We start from the raw sequence: 21,834 nt of genomic DNA on the forward strand, positions 1-21,834 counted from the left end.
TCAGCTGTGAAGTCACACATGCTGTGCACGTGTCGACTACAGTGAATTGCCAGCTGGCAGTCTTCAAGGAACACTACATCCGGGTTCCAGCTGCTCGAAAGACAAGTCGTCAGGTCAAAGGCCATGCGTCAGTTTTATGGGGAAAGAGGGAGGGCCTGTGGCAGTGAGCGGTGCAGAAATCAGTGGGAGGGCTTGTTTTCGGCCAGCGGGCCCGTCGACGCCCTCAACCACGGCGTTTCGTTTCTGTTTAAGTCAAATCTGCCTTGCTCCTCTGGGCAGACCTTTGAAATACGGGTGATGTGCGTTGGCCTCAAACCATAAGGAGAAGTTAGAACGTCTCAGAAGTAGCTTTTTTATTAATGCGGCAAAAATAAATCTTTTTTTGCGGTTAAGTTTTTATTTTGTAGTTACAGTTACCAGCCACTATCGATGTTGAGGCGTTACGCTTGTAATCCATATTAGCACGATTATTCTTGATTTAAAAATTACTGTTTGCTCGGCACTGCACATATATGGTCAGTGTAAACCAGTACTGGGCAGAGAAGAGCGAAATAAACAATAGTGCTCACGTTCGACGATAAACTTACCACACTGATGTGAAAGGCACTAATTGTGTTTTTACGTTGTGCACGTTTGATGGCCATTAGACCAGGTTGGCTGAGGGCTGTGACGGTCCTCCCCGACCGGACGAGAATGGGGAACCGCACGAGGGTGGAAGGGCGACCCCCTCAGATGCAAAAGCAGGAGGTCGGTTCACAAGCGCTGCCACCATACCGGTACGTGTAACCGCCGGTCCTGGCGGGAAGGAAGCCCGGGGCTCATCAGAGCTTGGAAGAACCGGGAGTGCTGGGGTCGGCATTCTGTGGGGAGAGCCCGGGGGAAGACACGGCAGGGGAATCTCAAAAGTCGAAGTATCCTGGCCCTGACAACTCATGGGTGTTTAAAGGCCACACAAAGGAATACGGTGTAACTCCTCCCCAGACACAGAGCCATGAACACCGCCGCCTTTCTCTGAGGTCAAGCAGAAATTCCTCGGAGAAACGCAGCGGCGTTTTCGGATTCGGGGGCGTGTTTTTCTTTCTCTCCTCTTGCCATTGGCTGGAATGTTTACATTCCAGAGGAGAGAAAGAAAGTAAAAAACACGCCCCGAATCCGAAAAAGATGGGGCTTCTTTGGAGAGACAAAGCTCTTCTCCAATGGCTGACCAGCATTTAAGAGGCCAGCCAATGGAGAAGAGGGAAGAAGAGGGGCGGGTTAAAGCCCTACTTCTAAAACGTTAAATCTCGCGAGCGAGACTGCGCAAGCGCAGCCTTCGCTAGCCGAGACCTAAAAATGGGCTACCTCTTTGAAAAATGCCACAAATGTTGTTTCACCTCTGCGTTTTCCTGAAAGCTGGTGACTTTAGCATAGCAAACCTTTCGTTGATAACATTTTTAGGGGGGGAAAACATACCCTTTTTTGCGGAGCACTCTTCCCCCCCCCACTTCCCACCTTTAGAATTCCTAAGCACAAGCTACCCAAAATAGCCAAAAAAGAGCTTAGCATTCTAGGGGGGAATGGCCTAACAGCAAATAAAAGAGAACGTATACAAGCCGTGTACTGATAAACATTTTCAAAAATAAAAGAAGAGGGGGGGGGGAGGGAGGGTTATCGCCCACTTCAGACAAAATCACAATAAAGCAAAGATCCAAAAGATATTCTACTTAATTTTCTTAAGTCACTTCACTTCAGACAGTGAACACAGTGATAAAGTACAAGTAATCTACAACATGTCTCCTAGCACACACCGTTTACTGTAGTATACACACTGAAGTTTAGTGTCACTGACTGCACATCTCTACAAACCATATCAGACTCCAGTTTGCGATGGAAACTGTATACGTATTTGGAAAGTCATCCCTGGAAAAAAAATACGTTTGCTTTTTTAACAACAACACGATCAGCGTGAAAAAGAAGGGAAAAAAAACGCAGCAGCTCGGATTTATTAAGGAATTTAACAAAAGGAGGGGAAAAAATGAAATATGGTTCTGATTAGTAAAGCTTCAATGCTATTGAAATAGTTCCAAATGTAATATAAAAAAAAGCCTCCACCCATATCGCGGTTGATCACATTTCTCCATAAAGCAACTAGGAAAGGTACAAAGTGTACCATATCCAGACATCTTGTATTTTTGCTCATATCAACAATGGCAGTCTGTTCTGGTGACTGCAGTTTCATATTCAACAAGAGCGCTTTACATCGCTCAAGACTATAACTTTCTAGTCAAAGCCTGCGGAGCTTCAGAGCAGCAGTACAAATGGAGCCCAACCATGAGCTCTGTGAAGCGGCACAATTTCCTCCTCCACCAGTTTTAGGATTGGAGTATAAAAACATTATTCCAACAGTGGTAGCATGATCCCTTCAGTCTGCTAGATCAAGCACCACGGGCTCAAAGACAATCCTTAAGTACAGACATTTCTACAGGAATCAGCACTCACAAGAAAGAGAAAAGATTATATCAGACACACTTCTAGGCGTCCTATTACTTCATTGGCTAGAGCAGACACAAAGGTTCTGGGTCTCCCCAATGTGGTGATGCCTTTAAAGGCGCACTTCCAGATGGTCTAGTTCGCCCAGTTATTTCCTGAGACTTATTCCCACTGCCACCCATCTCAGACAAGTATGTAGTTAATGTTAGTTTCCGAGCAGCAAAGCTTTAATAGGTAAATTTGGATAATCTTCCATTTAAATCTTGTATATAGATATTAAGTGCAATTCGGATTCTATGATCAGCAAGCACCCAAACGATTGACTGGTACACTGGAAATCATCAGCAGATACTCACCTAAAGATGACCCTTTAGAAAGCACACTTCCCCTAAATGCAGAACTACCAACTGAGGTCTTCCGACATTATAAATTTAAAATTCCGATGACTGTCATACACATGGTGATCAATTTTTTGGTCCTCTTATAGCTTTTGTACCAAAAAAAAATAAAACAGCATCTACTCCTATTTGGGAGTAGAAAATGGACAAACATGCCATGCTACCTACTCTCGCACTCCACCACCAAGGTCTTGGCACTGCATCGCTGGATCAGTTTGATTAATCTCTCTCTTCATTCATCGTCTCTCCTTGTGAGCTTTCATGCATTGCCCACACCGTCAAGGCTCAGTATTGACCTTATCTTTTCTCCCTCTACCCCACATTCCTCAGTGGCATTACCTCCTCGTTTGACTTTTATAAACCTCCAAGTTAAAAAAAACAACAACAAAAAACAACAAAAAAAACTTACTCTTTTGCATCATTCCGATTCCCACCTACAAATCAGAATCTCACACTATCTCAGGCAACGGGAAAGCTTTAAATCTCTGACAAAGTCCAAGACTGATATTTTGTTTCCGCACATCTGCTATTAACTCACGCACTTCTCTATGGCCTAATGTCTACCCAATTAAGGAACCTCAGCCTGGAAACTGACCTCAGTATGAGATTAGTTATCCCTCCTCAGCTCCAGTGCCAATTCTAACTGGCTACAGTTCCCAAACACCCTTAAAATTCACCAACATTGCTTGCTATTATGACTTTAGTAGCATGACAATCTGGATTACTACAGCAGACTCATTTCTGGTCTCCTACAGGAGTTTCACTCCACCTTGGATAAAATGATCAGCTTCCCACCCACAAGTCAGCTTGCTGCCTGCCAGCCCCACTGTAGTTATTTAACACACCTCACAAGGCTAACTCAAGTTGTCTTCTGATGTCTATTATCAGGAGCACAGTGATCCGAAAAGCAGCCACCTACCTGCCTATCAATGCCACTGTATTCAACGGAGTATCAGATCCTTAGACGTATAGATACCTTCCACTGAAATGGGCTCCCTCATGACAGGTGAAAACTTCTCTTCTTATGATTAAATTGGTCAGCAAAAGTCACTTGGTCTAAAAAAACTGCACAGTTGGCCACCTCAGACCCCAACACCCAGAAAGAGATATCTCACATCTCTTCCGTACAGCCCTGCAAAATAATGTTAACGCATAATCTATTGTATTCAGGTATTGTACAGTCACTGATCCGTCCCAATCCTCAACAAGCAACACAACATTTCAAAGTTGCCTCTTCAACTCACAAGATTTTCTTTAACACCTTGGAAGGAGCTATGTGCGGCTTTTGCGTTTTAAATGCTTCATTCTAAATGAAGACAAGTTACAGGCCACAATGAAATCACTTTGTGGCTATTTCGAGATTTAATGCTTTTTTTCCCCCCAAATGCAACTGCTTTCTTAATTTCGTGAACTGGATAAAAATAATAGCAAGAAGTTGCCGCTTTTCTGCAAGACACTTTTGGAAAATATTTAAAGGTGCGAGAACCTGTACGAAGATAAGACGTACCTAATCAATATAGAAGCCTATACTATGTGTGAGGTCGAACAACCAATTGCTTTGAATATTTTCAAGTTTAGAAACTTGCTGCTCATTCCATTTCGGAATGGTTCTATTACTACATTATAGGAGCATATAAAGTGATGCTTATATCAAAGAAGACAACTGCTCTCTCAGATCACTTAAAATGTCCACATTAACTTCAAATATAACTAGCCAAATCACAGTGAACACGACAGAATGCTTTGAGAGTTTACTCAAATTATTATTTTCTTTTTCCAGCTATACACACTTGTTACACAATAAGATTTTTTTTTTTTTTTTTTAAACAAACCAGCAATTAAAATCCTACTGGCTGGCACTGTTAGAACAGTTTGTTTATCCATAGTAATAAAAATATTTAACAATCATACTATACAACAGAACAACTAAAAAAATAATTTTAAAAAGTGTGTCAGGTTGGACACAGAAACCAATACATTACCTCCAGGAGATAAGACAGGCTGTTGCTCATAAAAGCTGCAACTCCAAGAAGGGGGACTTAAAACATGTCAAAATAAACGTGTTCCAGGAGTCATAAATTATGATCAAACGAGGCATGCTCATATTAAAAAGCCTCTCATCTTCTTTCCAGCACCACCTTAACCAGCATCAAATTAGGAGCCTACTGTGCTCAAATGCTATTCACCCTAGTGGTGCCAATTCCCAACAGCCCATTGCAACCTCACAGTTGTCAGCATTTTCGGCTTTATCCTCCAATTTGCAAACTTATTATACAAAGTACTTAAAGAGAGATGAAGCTCAGAAACAGTTCAACTGTGCACAGCAAAGTATGGCTATTATACTGTAAATTAAAACAAACATTTGGGAATCCTCAGATGTCTAACACAAGTTTAATGCAAAGGACCAAAAAATAAGCTACATATGAATTACCATATCAATGGACCAGAGCTTCACACTCCTGGTCAGCTGCAGCATGCAATATGTTACATTCTGGCACTACATTTATACAGTTTTTAGATCTAGCCTAAGGCAGTGCATGGGCGATCTCCTGTGAGATCGTTTGTTAAGGGGGCTTAGAGGTCACCCATTGCTTACAATTGGATGGCAACGTTTTCACTCATTTTTAGGTCTCGCCTAGGCAGTGCTTCGAGACATGCTGTGGTCAGAATATGGGCTTGAAGCCCCTCTCATCTTTTCTATTGACTCCTCCTACTGTCCTTGGTAAACACCGGTATTTCATTGGTGAAATAGCTTACTAGACCCTCCTGTTCAAATTTTGTAACCTTCCAAATGGACTGCCCCGGTTACATAGGCTCATACGCTGCATGTTATTTATTACAATGGGGCACTATTTCTTAGCGGTTCTTATTCATCCGTCTCCACAGACTTCCTTCCTCTTCATGTCTAGATCAAGCTGCATTGTGTCCCTCCACTTCTCAGGAACTGCTTTTTTAGGTCTCGCCTGACCCAGCGCATGTGCTGGTCTGGCGAGACATTTTGCGAGGGCTCCAAAAAGTGCTACCAGGCCAGCCTAGAGCTACAGTGCATGTGAGCGGGCGCGCGCGCCACGCTTGATCGCGATTACTTTCACGGCCGCTTTGATGTTTAATCGCGATCACTTTCGCGGCCGCACGGCCGCTTTGATGTTCTCCGTGAGGCTTCAATAGATTGCAGCAGTTAAAACAAGCATTGGCATAGCCAATAGGTCTCGCTTTTGGGACCTTATAAGTGTTTAGTTATGCAACTGTTGCATGGCTAAACACTTATAAGGTCCCAAAGGCGAGACCTATTGACTATGTCAATGCTTGTTTTCTCTTCATTTTAAGCACTCTTCGAGAGGGTGTGTACTTTTCAGCTGTCTCCCTCGTGCACTTCTCCATCCTATGAGTTCCTAACCCAATCAAAACATCTGTGTGCTTGCACCCCACCCTTTCCTGCCCAACCTCTGTTGTCCACTTGATTGCCTTCAGCTCTTCCGACAACCCTCCTTTATCAGTAGGTTTGCCCCCATTCCCTCCAAACCAGTCTGCTGTCAGTGTGGTTGCCACCTTCCACCCACTCTCCTCTGTCCGTGAGGTTGCCGCACCCCTCTCACCAACCACAGTTGTCTGTATGCTTGCCCACACTCCTCCTCTCTTGTCCACATGGTTGCCCCCGGCCTTTCCATCCAATATCCGTTGTCCATGTGGTTGGCCCGTACCTTCCACCCTCCACTGCCTGTGTGGTTGTCCTCATCCCCTCTTGCTTGTTTGCTTCCTTCATTCAAGTCTTATTCTTTCTCCCTGCGAAAGAAATTAAAGTGCTTTGACACAACCAGCACTATTGCAGTTAAAACAAAGTAACACATTAGCCAGGTCATAGCTCCTTTTTAGGTCTCGCCTGAGCCAGCGCATGAGCTGCTCTAGCGAGACTTAGTTAAGTGGGCTTCAAAAAGCCGACCACAGCTTTTTGTGTGGCCTAGAGCGTGCGGTTACCCGCACAGTTACAAGCACAGGTGCCATCTGGCTTTCCTGTCTAGTCATAGCTCATTAAGTGCATCGCTCGCGGGCACCCTTACAGCCCGCGATCACTTTCATGGCTGCGCGGCAAAAGCTTGTTTTTATTTCCTTTTAGCGCGCGCCTCCTCGCTCGCACCTCTGCCTGTCATTGCCTCCGTCCTTCTGGCGTCTGTCACTCCGTCTGAGCACACTCGCTGAGAGAAATGGATATCCGCTTTTAAGCAATGCTTGTTTTATTTGCCGATTGCTTTGGTGTTAAAAAAAGAACATTGTCATTGTATATGTGGCAACATGCTCCATAATTTGTATTTTCTTGTCCCATAATTTTGCCATTCTTGCCACACAATATGTTTAGGTCTCGTCTAGCTATTGCGTTTACGCAATCGCTATGCGAGACTCAAGAGGGGCATTTCAAAGTGCTCCCAAAAGTGGATTGCATGGCGAGCACGCGCACAATCACGTGCATCGTGCCGCCATGCAATCCGTTTGGGGAAGCGCTTCAGCCCACTGGCGCCCTCGGCATCATACTTCAAAGGGTCCGCTCCCCCGCCTGGAATGCGCTCCGCCGCGTCTCGTCGTGACAAATTTGCTTTCACTTTCGCGCGGCGGGCTCGCGTCCGGAGCACTTTAGAAGCCGGGCTTGTCTTGTTTTCTTCGTAATACGCATTTGTTCTCTACCTGGCTCCCCTCCTTTTCCTAGGCCTCTGTCTCTCTTACGACTCCATTCCCTTTCGCTTATGTCTGTATTTACTGCTCTCTCTCTCTCTTCGCATATGTCTGTATTTACTGCTCTCTCTCGCTCGCTCTTCGCTTATGTCTGAATTTACTGCTCTTCATCTCTCCCGCTCTCCCCATTCCATCCTGCTCTCTCTCACGAGCCTTCCATCATTTCCTCTCTCTAACCTGTGGTCCCCGTCTACATCGCGCCCTCTCCCCTCTTTGTGCCCGCTCCCTTTCTCGCGTCGCCACCTCTTCCATCATTGTACATCGCGGTCCCCGTTTAACCTGCAGTCCCCGTCTACCTCGCGCCCTCTCCCCCCTCTTTGTGCCCGTTCCGTCACCACCTCTTCCATCATTGTACCTCGCTGTCCCAGTCTTTCTCGCGCCCCTTCCCTTCCAGATCTCTGTGTCGCTGTGTCTCCTTCCCTGTCAGGCCTCTTCTGTCCTCCCGGTCTCTGACATTTGATGGTCGCTAATGAGCGCCTCCGGAGTCCGGCTCTCACTGATCCCTCGGAGGCTGCCGGGGGTATGGGATCCTTTCCCTGCAAATAATTAATTTAGTAAGAGCCCAAAAGGCTTTCTGCTGCTACCGTGCTGCTCGGCGGCCATTAATATTATATCAGGGCCGTTGCTGTAGTGCAGTTTCATTAAAAATGTGATCTGTAGCTTTAAACATGCAGCTTTCCATGCAGAATTATGCCAAGTAATTCTTGGTCTGCAAACTCGTAATTGCGTACAGAGATTCCCGTCGGTACCGGAAATTCAGAACGCCTGGAACGGCTGCATATAGTTCCTCAATACTTTGTCCATTTCTACTAGTTGTGTTTCATCAGCTTTTAAGAGTAGCGTTCGGGCCACTCCTTACACCCCCCCTCTTATCTAGTCTCCTTCTAGGCCACATTTTCCATTTTGCTTGGACATTTGATCCTCGTCTTTTGGCTGCCTCTTTCTCTTCTTAATAATTATACTATAATATTATACTTGGATTTGTATAGCGCCGCTAATAACCTGTAAGGGTCTGTAGGCGCTGTCCGTAGGCAGGGGGGAAGTGATTTGCCCAGAATCACAGGATGTTGAGCACACGACGAGACTTAAACCTGGATCTCTCAGCGCCCAAGTCGGCTGCACTGGCCGTTAAGCCACACCCTCCCCCTTCTGAACGTAGCATTTGGACCACTTCTTTGTCATTGACTCGACTCTGGAACACGTCCAGGGCCGGACTGGTAATTTAAAACAGCCCTGTCAAAAAGTATAAACTTAGACCCCATGTGCACCAAGTGAGTAACCCCCAGCACATTGCTCAGTAGGATGTTATGTAGGATAATTTTGGAAAAGTGAAACCAAAAGGTGCATGTTAACTTCTCAATTTTTCTATTATATTTGCCACTTTTACTGACTGCTCCGAAAGGGATTCAAATAAAGATTCCAGTACATTAGTGTTTACCACAGTACCGCAAAGCGCTATTTCTACACAGCTTCTAATCATGCATGCCATGTGCCTGGTGAGAAAAAAAGACCTATTTGTTGGTACAGTTATGAGAGGTTTTCTTTTAATGCTTCCATTCAAAAGTCTTTGAAGCTCATCTAACAAGCATTGAAAATGCAACAGGTCTCGAAATTTCCGCAAGGAAGCTATTGGCATTGTAAATGACAATGCCTTTTATTTTATGTTTTAAAAACCAAAACATAAATAAAAGGCATTGTCATTTACAATGCCAATAGCTCAAACTCCCGTAAATGCAAGACCTGTTGCATTGCAAATGCTTGTTTTTAAATGCCACAAACTTTGTGTGGGGCCCTTATCACACTTTTGAGCACACTCAAAAGGGGGATGTAACGGAGACAAGTTACCATCCCCAAACTAATTTCTGGACGCGGTCGCCTATCGCCACCTGCAGGCCAAAACTATAATTTGGGTGCTGCAATCATATGTAATCGCCACAAGAAAGATCTGAATGGCGTCTGTTGATAGGGTTGAACGTATGATTTTAAGGAGTTCTGCCTACAAAAGGTATTCCCTGTTCTTGTTTTCAAACATCCTCTCTTCATTCTTCCCTGGTTTGTCACCCTTCCATGTTCCGTTCCTTCCTACATGTCCGCTCCCTTGCTTTCTAACACTCTTCTCCGTCGCCACCACGCTTCTTATTTTCCAGCCTGTCGTTCCCCTTTCTCATTTTCTATCCTGCTCTCTCAGTCACCATCTATCTTCCCCCTTTGACTTACCATCGTATCTTCTCTGTTTCATCCCTTTCTTTATCGGGGTATCTCTTCTTTTTCTTTGATGCTCTCCCTAACTATTTTCTGTTCCTGTCGACCCAATCTACCACTCTTTCACACACACGCATGAAGTGCCTTTTCTCACCCTCTCCTGCTCCCTTGACATCTTTCTCTCCCCTCTTAGACCCCTTATTCTCGCTGTTTTTTCATTCTAGACTCTCTTCCCTTGCTCACGGGCCATCTCCACTTTTCCTCCCCTCACCCTCCCAGAATCTCCGCTGCATACGTGAACGAGCCAGGACATCATACATGGTCTCACTAGCTCCTCCCTTTCTTATTGCTTTCCCTGTCTTCTCAACCTCAGCTCTCTTCATACTTTGCCCCGTCTCCACCCTTTGTCTTTTTCAATCCAGTTTCCCGCCACTCTGTCCCCCTTTACATCTCCTGCTCATCACTCTTCTGAACCCTTTTTCTCCCTGGTCCTGTTTCTACTTTGTGCTCTCTTCGCCCCCTTTTCTCCTTCACTTCACCATCTCCTCAGACCCACATCTTCTCTTTCCCTTTCCTATTTTTATATCTGCATTGTCCTTTTTCATCACTCACTCCCTTACGTTGTCGCCTACCTCTCTCTGCCCTTACCAATCCCACCTCTCTCATCTCTCTTCGCACCTCGCCATGACACTTCTCTCCCACCTACTCCATCTTAAATGACGTCACTTCATTTCAAGAACCTTTGATGTTCCTAAACACACCTTGCCCTCAGCCCACTCCCTCACCCAACCCCCGATCTCTCTCTACACACTTACTTCCTGTCACTCACTGTCTCCCTCCTGCTCGCCTTCCTCTGACTCTCCATCTGTCTTGTTCTCTGCCTGCCCCGCCCTCTCTAGCCTCTCTTCAACAGTCAAAGCCTTCTCTTTCTCCCCCTCTCTCGCTCTTTAACCCCCACCCCTTCTCACTCACACAGATATCTAAGCCTCAGAAATCCATTTCTGGGGTTCCTTGGTAAATTGTAATTGCATTTATATAACACTTACTACAGCCTGACGAGGTGCTGAAGCGCTTTACCCTGGGCAGCATGCTGTTACCGAACCCGAGGTTAGTGGCTAGTCAAGTTATTGGTGTTAGTTTGTTTAGTGACTCAAGCAACTATTCCATGCATTCACTAGAATTTCCTTGGGGCAGATGAAATGAATAGCAGTTGGGTGTTAACATTAGTGGGGTGGGAGAGTGGTTGAGGTATGTGAGTTGACGTAGATGTTTATTGGGATTCTTCATGCTGATGTTTGGTGGGATTAATAAAATACAGATGAATGCAGATATTCTGAACCCTTTCCATGTTACAAGCAAAAGGCAGTTCTCGGGCACAGCCTCCTTGTTCTAGCCTCATCGCAGCCCTGGGCCCTTTGTGCAGCAAACCACTCACTGGCGTTGTTTGAAGACCTAAACCTTTCCATCAAATAGAAAACAAGCATTGGCATAGCCAATAGGTCTCGCCTTTGGGACCTTATATGTGTTTAGCCATGCAACAGTTGATGTTGTTGCACCAAGGATATTGTGCTGCATAACTAAATACTTATAAGGTCCCAAAAGCAAGAAATATTTGGTTATGCCAATGCTTGTTTTAGCCAGGCTGTGCAGCAGCTGGGCTGCTATACAGCACGGCTACAAAACAGTGTCAAAACCAATAGCTCTCATAAGCAATACCTATGGGCTTTCTCGTTGAAAAGACATGGAGAACAAAAGATCATGTAGTAAAGTAGAAACTACACAAGGCACTAATTAGCCAGTGTCCGGCTCTTCCCATGTGAAGAACACAAGAAGACCTTGAGATGTTGCAGTAAACTAGGGTAAAACAACTTACTTCGCTCATTTCTGCAGTTCTCCATTCGTTGTACCAACTTCAGAACAAGGCTATACTTACTAGAACAGTTTGGAGAAGTGTACAATGTACAACAATATCAAATTGGAAGTGTGTTTAAAATGTGTAAATGTGCAATAATGCTAATGCTTCAGTGCGATTAAAGTAAGAATAAAAACGAAAATCGCATCTTTTTTTAAAAAATACAAACAGAAAGGCATATGAAATATTAAGACCTCAAAATCATCATACTACTAATGGTGCAATGCTCCATACTACAAAAGAAAAAAAAAAAAAAAAAAAGAAAAAAAAGAAGGATATCCATCTAAGTTTTTAGAGAAGCCAGAGTAGTTTCACACCACATGGTTTCTTCAAAGGGTATAGAAACAAATCCAATCCTAATTGCATGTTTGTTTATTATAAAGCTGTGGGCATGACAACTTTTATTGATCCAGGACATATATTATACTAACTGGGACCTGCTTCTTTAAGCACCATAAATGATTTTCTGCTGGACTATAAGCCAGCGCATTCTTAAAGTTATATTCATATGAACTGGACAGCGCCAGTCAGAGGCAGCCAAAGAAAATCTTAACGAATCTGTGGGTGTGGCACAGGGGAGTAATTGAAAGCGAGCAAAAAAAAAAAAAAGAAAGAAACGAGAGAATGTGGTGTTAGCACAGAAAACAAGCATTTCCAATGGCAACGGGTCAGGCTTATGAATGAAAGTGCCTCTTCAGTCGATAGGTTTAGTTTAAGCACTCAGCTCACCATCATCCGTGCACTTATGAATCAATGTATCCAACCACAATAAAACATAAACTCCACAACATATGCAAGACAATTTAAATAAAACTAAAAAGAAAAACATGTCACCTAAACATGGCATTTGTATGACTGCAATAACAAAAAACAAACAGAGCAACAGATGGCCATCTTGCAATGGCACTGCATATACTTTATTATTGGTATGAAGTTTTAGCATGGCTTAAACATTTGAAACCAAGTGGTTGGACATCATGGAATGGTAAAACAATGATACACTATGGCTAACACCATTCCGTGATAGTCTCTTGATTTAGAGGCAAAGATTGCGCTGTGCATCATCCTGGAAGGTAGCAGAGAGTAAATGTTACAGAAGGGGGCAAACCCAAATCCCTATACTTATGTATATTTATTTCCTATTGCTTTATTTTTATTACTAGATCCTGGCAAAAAAAAAAAAAGCATTTCAGGCCTTCTGAAGATGTAGCAAAAATACTCAACCTCTAGGGTTTATCAAAAGGATCAATCAGAACTAAAATCCTTGTCTGCAAATGTAATCAGACATTTCATGCCTCAAGTACATGTCTGCAAGCTGCAACAATCCACAATTAAAAGCCTCTTGGCTTTAACATAGGCATTTAATAAAAAAAATAATCGGCCCTACTGCCTTTGGCGAAACATTTCATAATAAACAGATTATACATATGGAATTTGGATGATTTACAATGAGCAAATCAGGTCTAAAAGCCTTTGTCACCATAAGCTAGGCACGGCTACTGTATTGAGCATACACTTTTCCACAAGGCAACCATACCCCCAATAAAAATGTGAATGTTTCTATGCTTTCACATACAAGCTAGGAGGGGTGATGAGAAACACAGCGAAGAGGCATTATTGGAGAGATGAAGCAGCACACGAAGGAGAGAGCTAGAACACACATGCACTCATGAAATGCTGGATGAAAAGGAAAAAAGCAGTTCCCTAAAAGTGAGCAGCGGAAGGACAAAAGTCATCCAATCAAAAGTACTGTAAAGAGTCTAAGCTGCAGGGGAGGGACAAACAAGAGGATGGCAACAAGCCAATGAGAGGGACAATAAAATCAACCAATGGTAAGCCAAGTCAAGTCAAAAGAACTTTATTTCGGAGAATCTCTCCATAAAAGGTACATAAAACAGAAATATAAATACATTAAAATCATACATTGGATAGTTAAAAAGTATTAAAAAGGTTGGAACATTAGAACACCAGGAAAGCGATATATCTGCTAATTACATAGAATCAAGTACAATTTAACCCAGTACAAAATTAATCAGGTTTGCATTTTCAGGTACCGCTTTCTCTTGTGCCAGAAAGCCCCCAGAAATTTGGCCACAGCAAACACAATGTAAGCAGCCATTTCACTCTTAAGAATTCTGAAGGCTTCGTGGCACCTGGTAAAGCCCAAATTCCTACAAACAGGAGTGATCCATTTTCTGCGCGCCTCACTATAGCCCGGACAAAAAAAATATGATGTGCAGCTCAGTTTCATCGCATACTCTGCATGCCGGGCAAGTACTGGGTGCAGACACAGACCAGTGACTAGTAAGTGCACGTACTGGCAGGGACCCATGCCTCCATTGTAGGTAAAGCTTCCTAATTAGTACAGGGTAAATATTGTCCAGGATTAATTCAAAGCTGTAGGCATTTTTAATACAAAGGAATTGGTGCGTTAGAGACCCTAGGGTTATAGAAGGTCGGAATGTAGGAACCTTAGAATTAGAATACAACTTGGTTAAGACCTTTTTGGGAAGCCTGGGGCAAGCATCCAGGGGGTCGTTCCAAAGAGCACATCGAGACCTAGGCCCACCAGATTGTTCCTTACAAATTTAAACCAGGCAATGTTCCCCGAATTTGGAAGACTAAGGACTTCCTGCAAACCTTGTCTGTAATGGATCAATTCAGGTACAGCCCATAATCTACGCCAGTAAATCAGTGGGCGAAGCGCCACTTCTTCTTCCAGGGGTCTGATACCTAGGTCAAGTCTTAATGGCATTAAAGGTGTACTTTGAGGAAGGGCTACTAGGCACCTAAGAAACCTATTCTCCTCTTTAGTCAGACTAGCCAAGACTTTGTGACCCCACAATTCGCTGCCATAGATTACGGCTCCTCTGGCTTGCACCCTGTAGATGTGGAGTGGGGGGCCTATGGGTTTGAGGGTCGACCTATTCTTCCCCACCATCCTTAGTATCCCACCCACATGTTGCGCTAGTTTCAGCCTTGCTTTCTCCTGGTGCGGACCCCACCCCAATTCCTCGTTAAGGGTTACACCAAGATATTCAAAGGTGTTGACTCGTTCTAGCGTGTTGTTCCCTATGCGTGGGATACGGTGGAACCTGGGTGGCGGATTGAAGGCCATAAATTTAGTCTTTAGAGTATTAATCTCCAATCCGTGCTCTCCACAAAAGTCCCCAAAGCCGTCCAGCACACGCTGGATTCCCATCGGCGACTTGGAGAGAAGGAGGGTATCATCCGCAAACATAATTGCCGGAACCCTCCTTCCCGCCAGCTTTGGGACATCGGAATTGGGGACCCTATTGAGGTGATCGATAACCCCGTTGACAAAGAGGCAAAACAGGGTCGGTGCGAGTGCACACCCCTGTCTTACCCCTCTGTCAACGGGGAACTTGTTTGATAGGGCGCCATGCCTACCACACCTCACTTGAGCATAAGTGTTGGTGTGGAGGCGGATGATCATTGACAAAAGATCACCAGGCACCCCCGCTCTAGCCAACACTTCCCACAGCTTACCACGTGGTACCAGGTCGAAGGCTGCCCTTAGGTCCACAAATACAGTATAGAGGCTGCCACCCTCCAGCTGTATTGTTTTCCAATATAAAAGGGACAGTCTAAAGACCTGGTCTATGGTGGAAGTCTTTTGCCGAAACCCAGCCTGGAGGGGGCTCAAAATATCCCTGTCTTCGATCCAGTCCAAGAGGCGATCCAACAGAAGCCTTGCAAAAAGCTTCTGAGGGACGTCTATCAGACTGATCGGTCTGTAATTAGCCGGGATTAAAGGCGAGCCCCTTTTAAAAATAGGCACGATCTCCGCCCCGAGCCAAGTGGGGGGAACCGCCATACCATGTACGATGGCGTTAAAGAGAACCAAAAGGTAGGGGGCCCAGATTCTAACCGCATGCTTTAAAAGATCGCCCGGAATCTTATCAAGACCTGGCGCTTTACCCGAGGAAAGGCGAGTAATTGCCATTTCCAATTCCTCCAAATTAAAGTCTCCCATCTCGGAAGAGTTATCAGTGGTTAGGGCGGCTAATGCCCCAACCTGGGTTCCTAAGTGGTCCAGCCCAGCCGCACTGTAGAGCAATGAAAAATGTTCCTCCCACACTTCAGGCGCGATGTTTCCCTCTATAGCCAGAACAGGCTCAACTGAGCCATGTTTGACTATTTGCCAGAATTTTCTTGAGTCTCTGGTTTTGAGTGCGGTTGACATTTCTGACCAGTTCTCCCAGTCCCAGTCTATTTTGGCATTTTCAAGAAGGAGCTTATAGGCAGCCCGCTTTTCCCCAATTACCGATAAAGCCTCCTTATTTTTAAATGCCCGGAGAAGGTCTGCCTTGGCTTTCCTACAGCTGGCGTTGAACCATGAGGCTCTTTCTCTCCTCACTTTCCTGTCCCGAACCACAGGGTTCAATACCTCGGCAAGATTGCTACACAGGGCCTGGTGAATGTCCCCAAGGGAAATGCACCCGTCAGGCGAGGGCAAGAGTGGGAGAAGTCTTCCCACCTTTTCGAGGGCTGATGCTACCAGCTCATAGATGGTCCTGATACAGTTTGGTTTCTCTAGGAGCTTGTCCCACCTTATTCTTCGCCTATTGCTAGATAAGGTTAGACTTGGGGCGCTTACTCCATTTTCTGGGACAGCAACATTAAGAAAGCCATCAACAGCCAAAGAGAGAATCAGGCCATTATGGTCACTGTCGAACCTTGGGGCTATTTTATGGTAAGCAATGAGTGGGCTCTAAAATAACATGTCTTTCGCAACCTGTCTGGTAGACTCTACCCAAAAATGGAAGTGGGTCCTTCCATCCTCAGTGAGTCTTGATGCCCGCTTGCTCACCCAAGAACCAAACAATATACACACAAAAATGACCAGGTGCATCAAATTAATCCTACTTTCATTTTTTTTTTTAAAAAGCAGAACGACATGTCAATACAACCAGATTTTCAGAACGTTTTTCATTATGCTGGCTATCCCGACAGAAATGTCAATACTCCGAGATGCAAAGCCAAAAAACATCTCCACTGTACTTGCTCTCAAAAGCAAGCCTATGCCTTCATGGGCATGGCAGAAACAGTAAAGCAAATAAAATTAATAAAAGCAATACCCTCTGTGCAACTTTAAAACGTCTGAAGAAAATTATGGTATTTTAGGTGTCTAGAGTTTGTTTTGATCAACTCAGCCGTTACTCAAGATGACTGGCCCAGATAATTCCCCATAGATGTTAACGTTTGTTCAATCTTTCTAGAGCTACAGAGGTTCACACCCTACTTCAGGAGTACTAGCGGAAACCTCACCCAGCTAAACATCACGATCATCGGTATCAAGCTGGGAACCTAAACACTTAACACACCCTTCAGCTTCTTTCCTTTCTTCTACCGCAACCAGTGCCCTCACCCGCAAGCAGAACCTTGAAATTAGTCTTTGTTCACTTTTTTCAGGATAGCCCTTGCATCTGACATTTTCCACAGAATCCCAGAAAAAATTCTCATGTTTACTATTCACCACCTCTTTCCACCCTTGCCTTTCGTGCTATTCCCACTTGACCACCACTTCCATTCCAATATTTCACATTCTGCTGCTGCTTCTTTACCGAAGTATACTTACTTCCGGGTGCTCTACCCCCCTTCAATTAAAACCCTACTCCATGCCAGCATTTCATAAGTTCGCCAACTCATCCTAAAGCACATCATTTCCACCACGGTTCCAATTTAGCATTACAAGCATGAACTGACCTCAGGTCCCAAATGTGCCACGCAATCCTATACCACATACTATGCCCCAAATTACAAGTTTAGCCCAGCTCCATTTGCTTTGAATACTTCCACTACCCATGCTATCAACCCAACTTAATAATCTACAAGCCACACACAACATTTTACAACTAGCTCTTAATGCACACCTGGAGCTTCAAAAAGTATCTCATCACCAAGCACAAAGTTCCCAGCTTTTCACACACCACGTTCAATAGACTTTAAACATTAACTTGTATCCTCTGAATTAGCAATCCAATGCAAATGTCTTCCAGTTTTACAGGTTAGCATTCAAATATATTTATTGCAGATTTCTGCTACTGCAACCAAAGGACATAAGAGCATTTCACAAAATATTCAAGTCTGAGTTTCTTATCAATTAATCAACCATTACAAACTAAGCACCAAATCAATGCAGTCATGCCCAATCACGAGAAGTTACACAATGGAACGTAATACAGAAAACATACGCAAATATATCAGTCACAACCAAATGGTCTTTAAAATAGGAGGATTCTGACATCATTCATATAAGTTGCAAGACAGGTGGTCATGCAAAGGGGTAGTGAAAGTGAATTTCAGATCTTTGTTGCATTGTCAGAGAAGGACTGCTTCACACATCACTTTTAAGTATAGGGATCTCGAGGAGGAAGGATTCTGAATTCCTCAGCCCCGATGACCAGCAGAGATTTTCAATTTCTCAAGCCAGATAGTCAGATATGGCATTATTAGGGCTTTGTAAGTGATGCAGGCTCTCTCTCTACCGGCTCCAGTTTCACACATACATCCTCGGTGCCGGTTATCTACATGACAGTCCAAAACAATACTACACTTCCCCATCCTAAAATTTTCTCCCCACTCACATCTGTCAACTATCCTATTTTGTTGACCCCGATTGACCCAAGAACATCGCATGCTGCTTACCTTACCCCAAGGGTCATCCCTCAGCCCCACCCTGCTCAACATCTACATAACCCCATTGCAGACATCATCAGATCACACGGACTCATCATAATCTCCTACGCTGACGACACTCAACTTCTGCAACGCCATGACAGACGTAGCCAAATGGATGAGAGAGAGCTGGCGCAAACTAAACTCAGACAAGATAGAAGTACTGATCTTCTGGATTAACTCCTATGCATGGGACCACAGCTGGTGGCCAGCAGAACTCGGACCAACACCCGGCTCTCACAGACCATGCACGCAACCTCTGCATCATCCTCGACAGCCAACTGACCATGAAAAGACAAGTCAACTCAGAAACCTCCTCCTGCTTCCACACTCTCCGCCGAATCTTCTGATGGATCCTACCCAACAGAAAGCCCATCATGCACACCCTTGTCACCAGCCGCCTCAACGATGGCAAGGCCCTCTACACTGGAATTTCCACCCAGCTCCTCAAAAAAAGACTCTAGACCATACAGAACACTGCAGCCAGACTCATCCTGAACCTTCTCAAAAGGACCAATATCACCCCTCACCTCAGAAACATCCACTGGTTACCCATCCAGAAGAGATGCCAGCCCAAGATCCTCACGCTCGCATACAAAGCTCTACACAACCATAGACCATTCTACATTGACTAAGCTTCTACCTCCCCACAAGACACCTGCGCTCCGCCTCACTCACCCACACACCTGCATCCATCGCAGCGGAAGGAGGGCGCTACTTTGTCACCAAGACCTGGAACAACCTGCCACTTCACCTCCGAACAGCACCTTCCCTTGCAATCTTCAGAAAGAAACGCAAGACCTAGCTCTTCGACGGCGACACCAGCCTCCAGATATCCTTATGGGCGACAGCCCTGCGCAATACAAAGGATGATAATAGATTATTCTCTGTATGTTTCTATGCTAATCTCCTCCTGCCTTATCCAATGATGCTACCATTACAGCCTCACTTCCCATACATCACACACTATGCTCAAAATTTACAATTCCACAACAGCTATCATAAAATCATTTGGTGACACCACCAAATTCAGACTACTGAACATGCATTTGCCGCTAACGCACTCATTCCAATGCATGTCAAAAGCAGTGCAATCCTTCGCTGCAATATTGCTCCTCGTGAATCCTTAATACACGTGCACATATAGCCTCCTAACAAGTACCACCGTTCTATAATGAACTTGACTGAGTCCAGCCTGAAGTATACACCAAGTGAAAATCATTTCGATGCTGTGTTATCGGGCAACCAATTCTCAAGCACAATATAGACCCATGTGTTCTGCTCAAAATTGCATCATGGTACTGAAAGTCTGCAGACTCTTTCCCCGTAGGGCCCATGCCCGAGGCCATACCATTTCCATGGCAGTGTATCAACTCACTTCATCTACCTAGGAGTACTGTCCTTAATGCCATGCGGCTCTGGTGCCACCATCACATGTGCTTCCACTGCATGCTACTATTTTGAGTGGTACCCATATAGCCTTTTCACTCGTTACCACCGATGTAGATATTTTACATATATTTACAAGTTTCAATATTGCACAAAGCAAGCATCTAGGGCGTTGGAGTGCTGTATAACAATATGATAGTAAGACTCTAAACGGGTTTTGTCGTTCTCCTTATTCGCAAAAATATTAGGGGAGAACGACAAAAATAGTCTACAAACGTTACATTGTAATGCCGGTAACAAACTCCCTCCAAAAAAGGTAAACTGGTATAAAAAAGCGACTATACCAAAATCTGGTGCCAATACACAAGAAAACCCCCCAAACAATCCTGGGAACAACAAGAGCTTCCTTCTCTATACTAAAAGAAGCATCAAAGTCTCCCTCACCCCGTTACCACTGCCGGACTACCCTTCCAGCAGCAAAAATACAATCTGAACCATTCAACCGTATTTCGAGACCACATCTATGCCTTCATTTCAGATCGGTCGGGTAACAGAATGCCCACAAGCCACCAAACGTGTGACTCACGATGCCCGCTCAACAGGTCCCCGCTGCACCAGGCAGTTCCCTCACCTCACACCACCACCCAAAGATCAGTGCCCCTGTGGCCATCCCTCGTTTTTTTTCCCCTGCATGACTCTTTATTCCCTAAACACTGAACGTACCTTCCCCTACCCACTTCGCTCACACAGTCCCTCTACACAAGGTCCACCGGGATACCGTCTCCAACCCAATGAGAGACCCTGCACCTAGATGACGCTGGCCTCCTCGTTCAACAGACTCAATGATTCACCTACAGGGCGACGCTCCTCCAAAGCCTGCTGGTCATGCTCTCACCCATCAAATGCACCCATTCCCTAACGGTGCTCCGCCATGACTAGGAAGCATATCTGCCCCACAAGCTCCGAGTCTGCAGCCTATACCCTGGGCCCCTCACCTCGTAGCAAGCAGTAGAGGTTGCACACCAGCAGGCTCCTCAGCAAGGCGCCCATGGCTCCCCGCGTACTCTAGCGGCCCCGTGACATGGCCACAGTGCTCCGAACGCTCTAGGCGCTGCTCTCCCACCGAAGCGCGGGTCCTGTTGTTGTGGTGGTTGTCGGTGGGGCCCGGTCCTGCTGTCTGCTTTCCTCCATGGCGCTGGTGGATCGGCCGCTCTGGCTCCACCTCCCCCTCCTGCAGGGCCGACCGTGCGCACGGACACCAGGGGACTCGGCCCCCGTATCCCTGCGCGGCGCCCAAACGGCTGCTACCCCGGTCGAGGAAACGTCACAAAAATTGAGACATTATCCACCGAATCCGTGCCTTGCAAAAATGGGATCTGAAGGGAATATCCGACTGGTTGCTTCGAAATTCCCAGGGACTACTTTTCCATCCCAGTCTTTTAGCGGCGTCGGCACTACTTCTAATCGGCCTTCCGGCGCCGCATTGCCAGTCGGAGCCGGCTGCTCGAGTGAGGAGGATGGCTGACGAGGGTTGCTCCTGGTAGGTGATGTGTGGTGGACAGCCTCCTCTCTCGCAGCTCTATATTTGTGTCATAGAAAGTGGGATGATAAAACTGATGGGTCTCTCAAAGGGGCGTGGTCGATATAATTGAAGGCGTGACCTAAACACACCTAGGCTAAAAATCTGTGCTCCGCATAGTGTGACGCCCCACTGGTATTTTGTTGCTTCTGTCATTGCATCCAGATATATAATACAAGTAACATTATACAGACAACAAGCCAGGACTATTGGCGTTGTCAATTGGTAATAGTTGCATAAGATAAATAAGCGTTCTATAGAATATTGAAAATGCTTCTGCTCTGAAGTGATGAGACTGTGAAAGTATTATAACAAACCTCTTTAAAGTTACATCAAAGGATGGAACTGCAGACTAGAGTTAAGATTTATTTTTCTCCCTGATGGTGAGGGCAAAAACGGAGAGCCCGATAGAGAACCGTTTCAAGGCTTGCTTTTTCACCGGCAGGACCCTACCCACT

The 21,834-nt window shown here is 45.1% G+C and overlaps 1 protein-coding gene across 1 annotated transcript in view; it reads right to left on the reverse strand.

The window, feature by feature from the left end:
* Window positions 1–21,389, reverse strand: part of LRP6 (LDL receptor related protein 6) — an 880,431-nt gene extending 859,042 nt beyond the window's left edge. The window contains exon 1 of the mRNA XM_085652091.1: window positions 20,793–21,389. Coding sequence (XP_085508217.1) covers window positions 20,793–20,847 — 55 coding nt within the window. The 5' untranslated portion in view covers window positions 20,848–21,389. The remainder of the gene's footprint in view (window positions 1–20,792) is intronic.
* Window positions 21,390–21,834: the final 445 nt, after the last annotated feature.

Source organism: Triturus cristatus, chromosome 4_1, assembly GCF_964204655.1.
Source record: "Triturus cristatus chromosome 4_1, aTriCri1.1, whole genome shotgun sequence".
Lineage (NCBI taxonomy): Eukaryota > Metazoa > Chordata > Amphibia > Caudata > Salamandridae > Triturus > Triturus cristatus.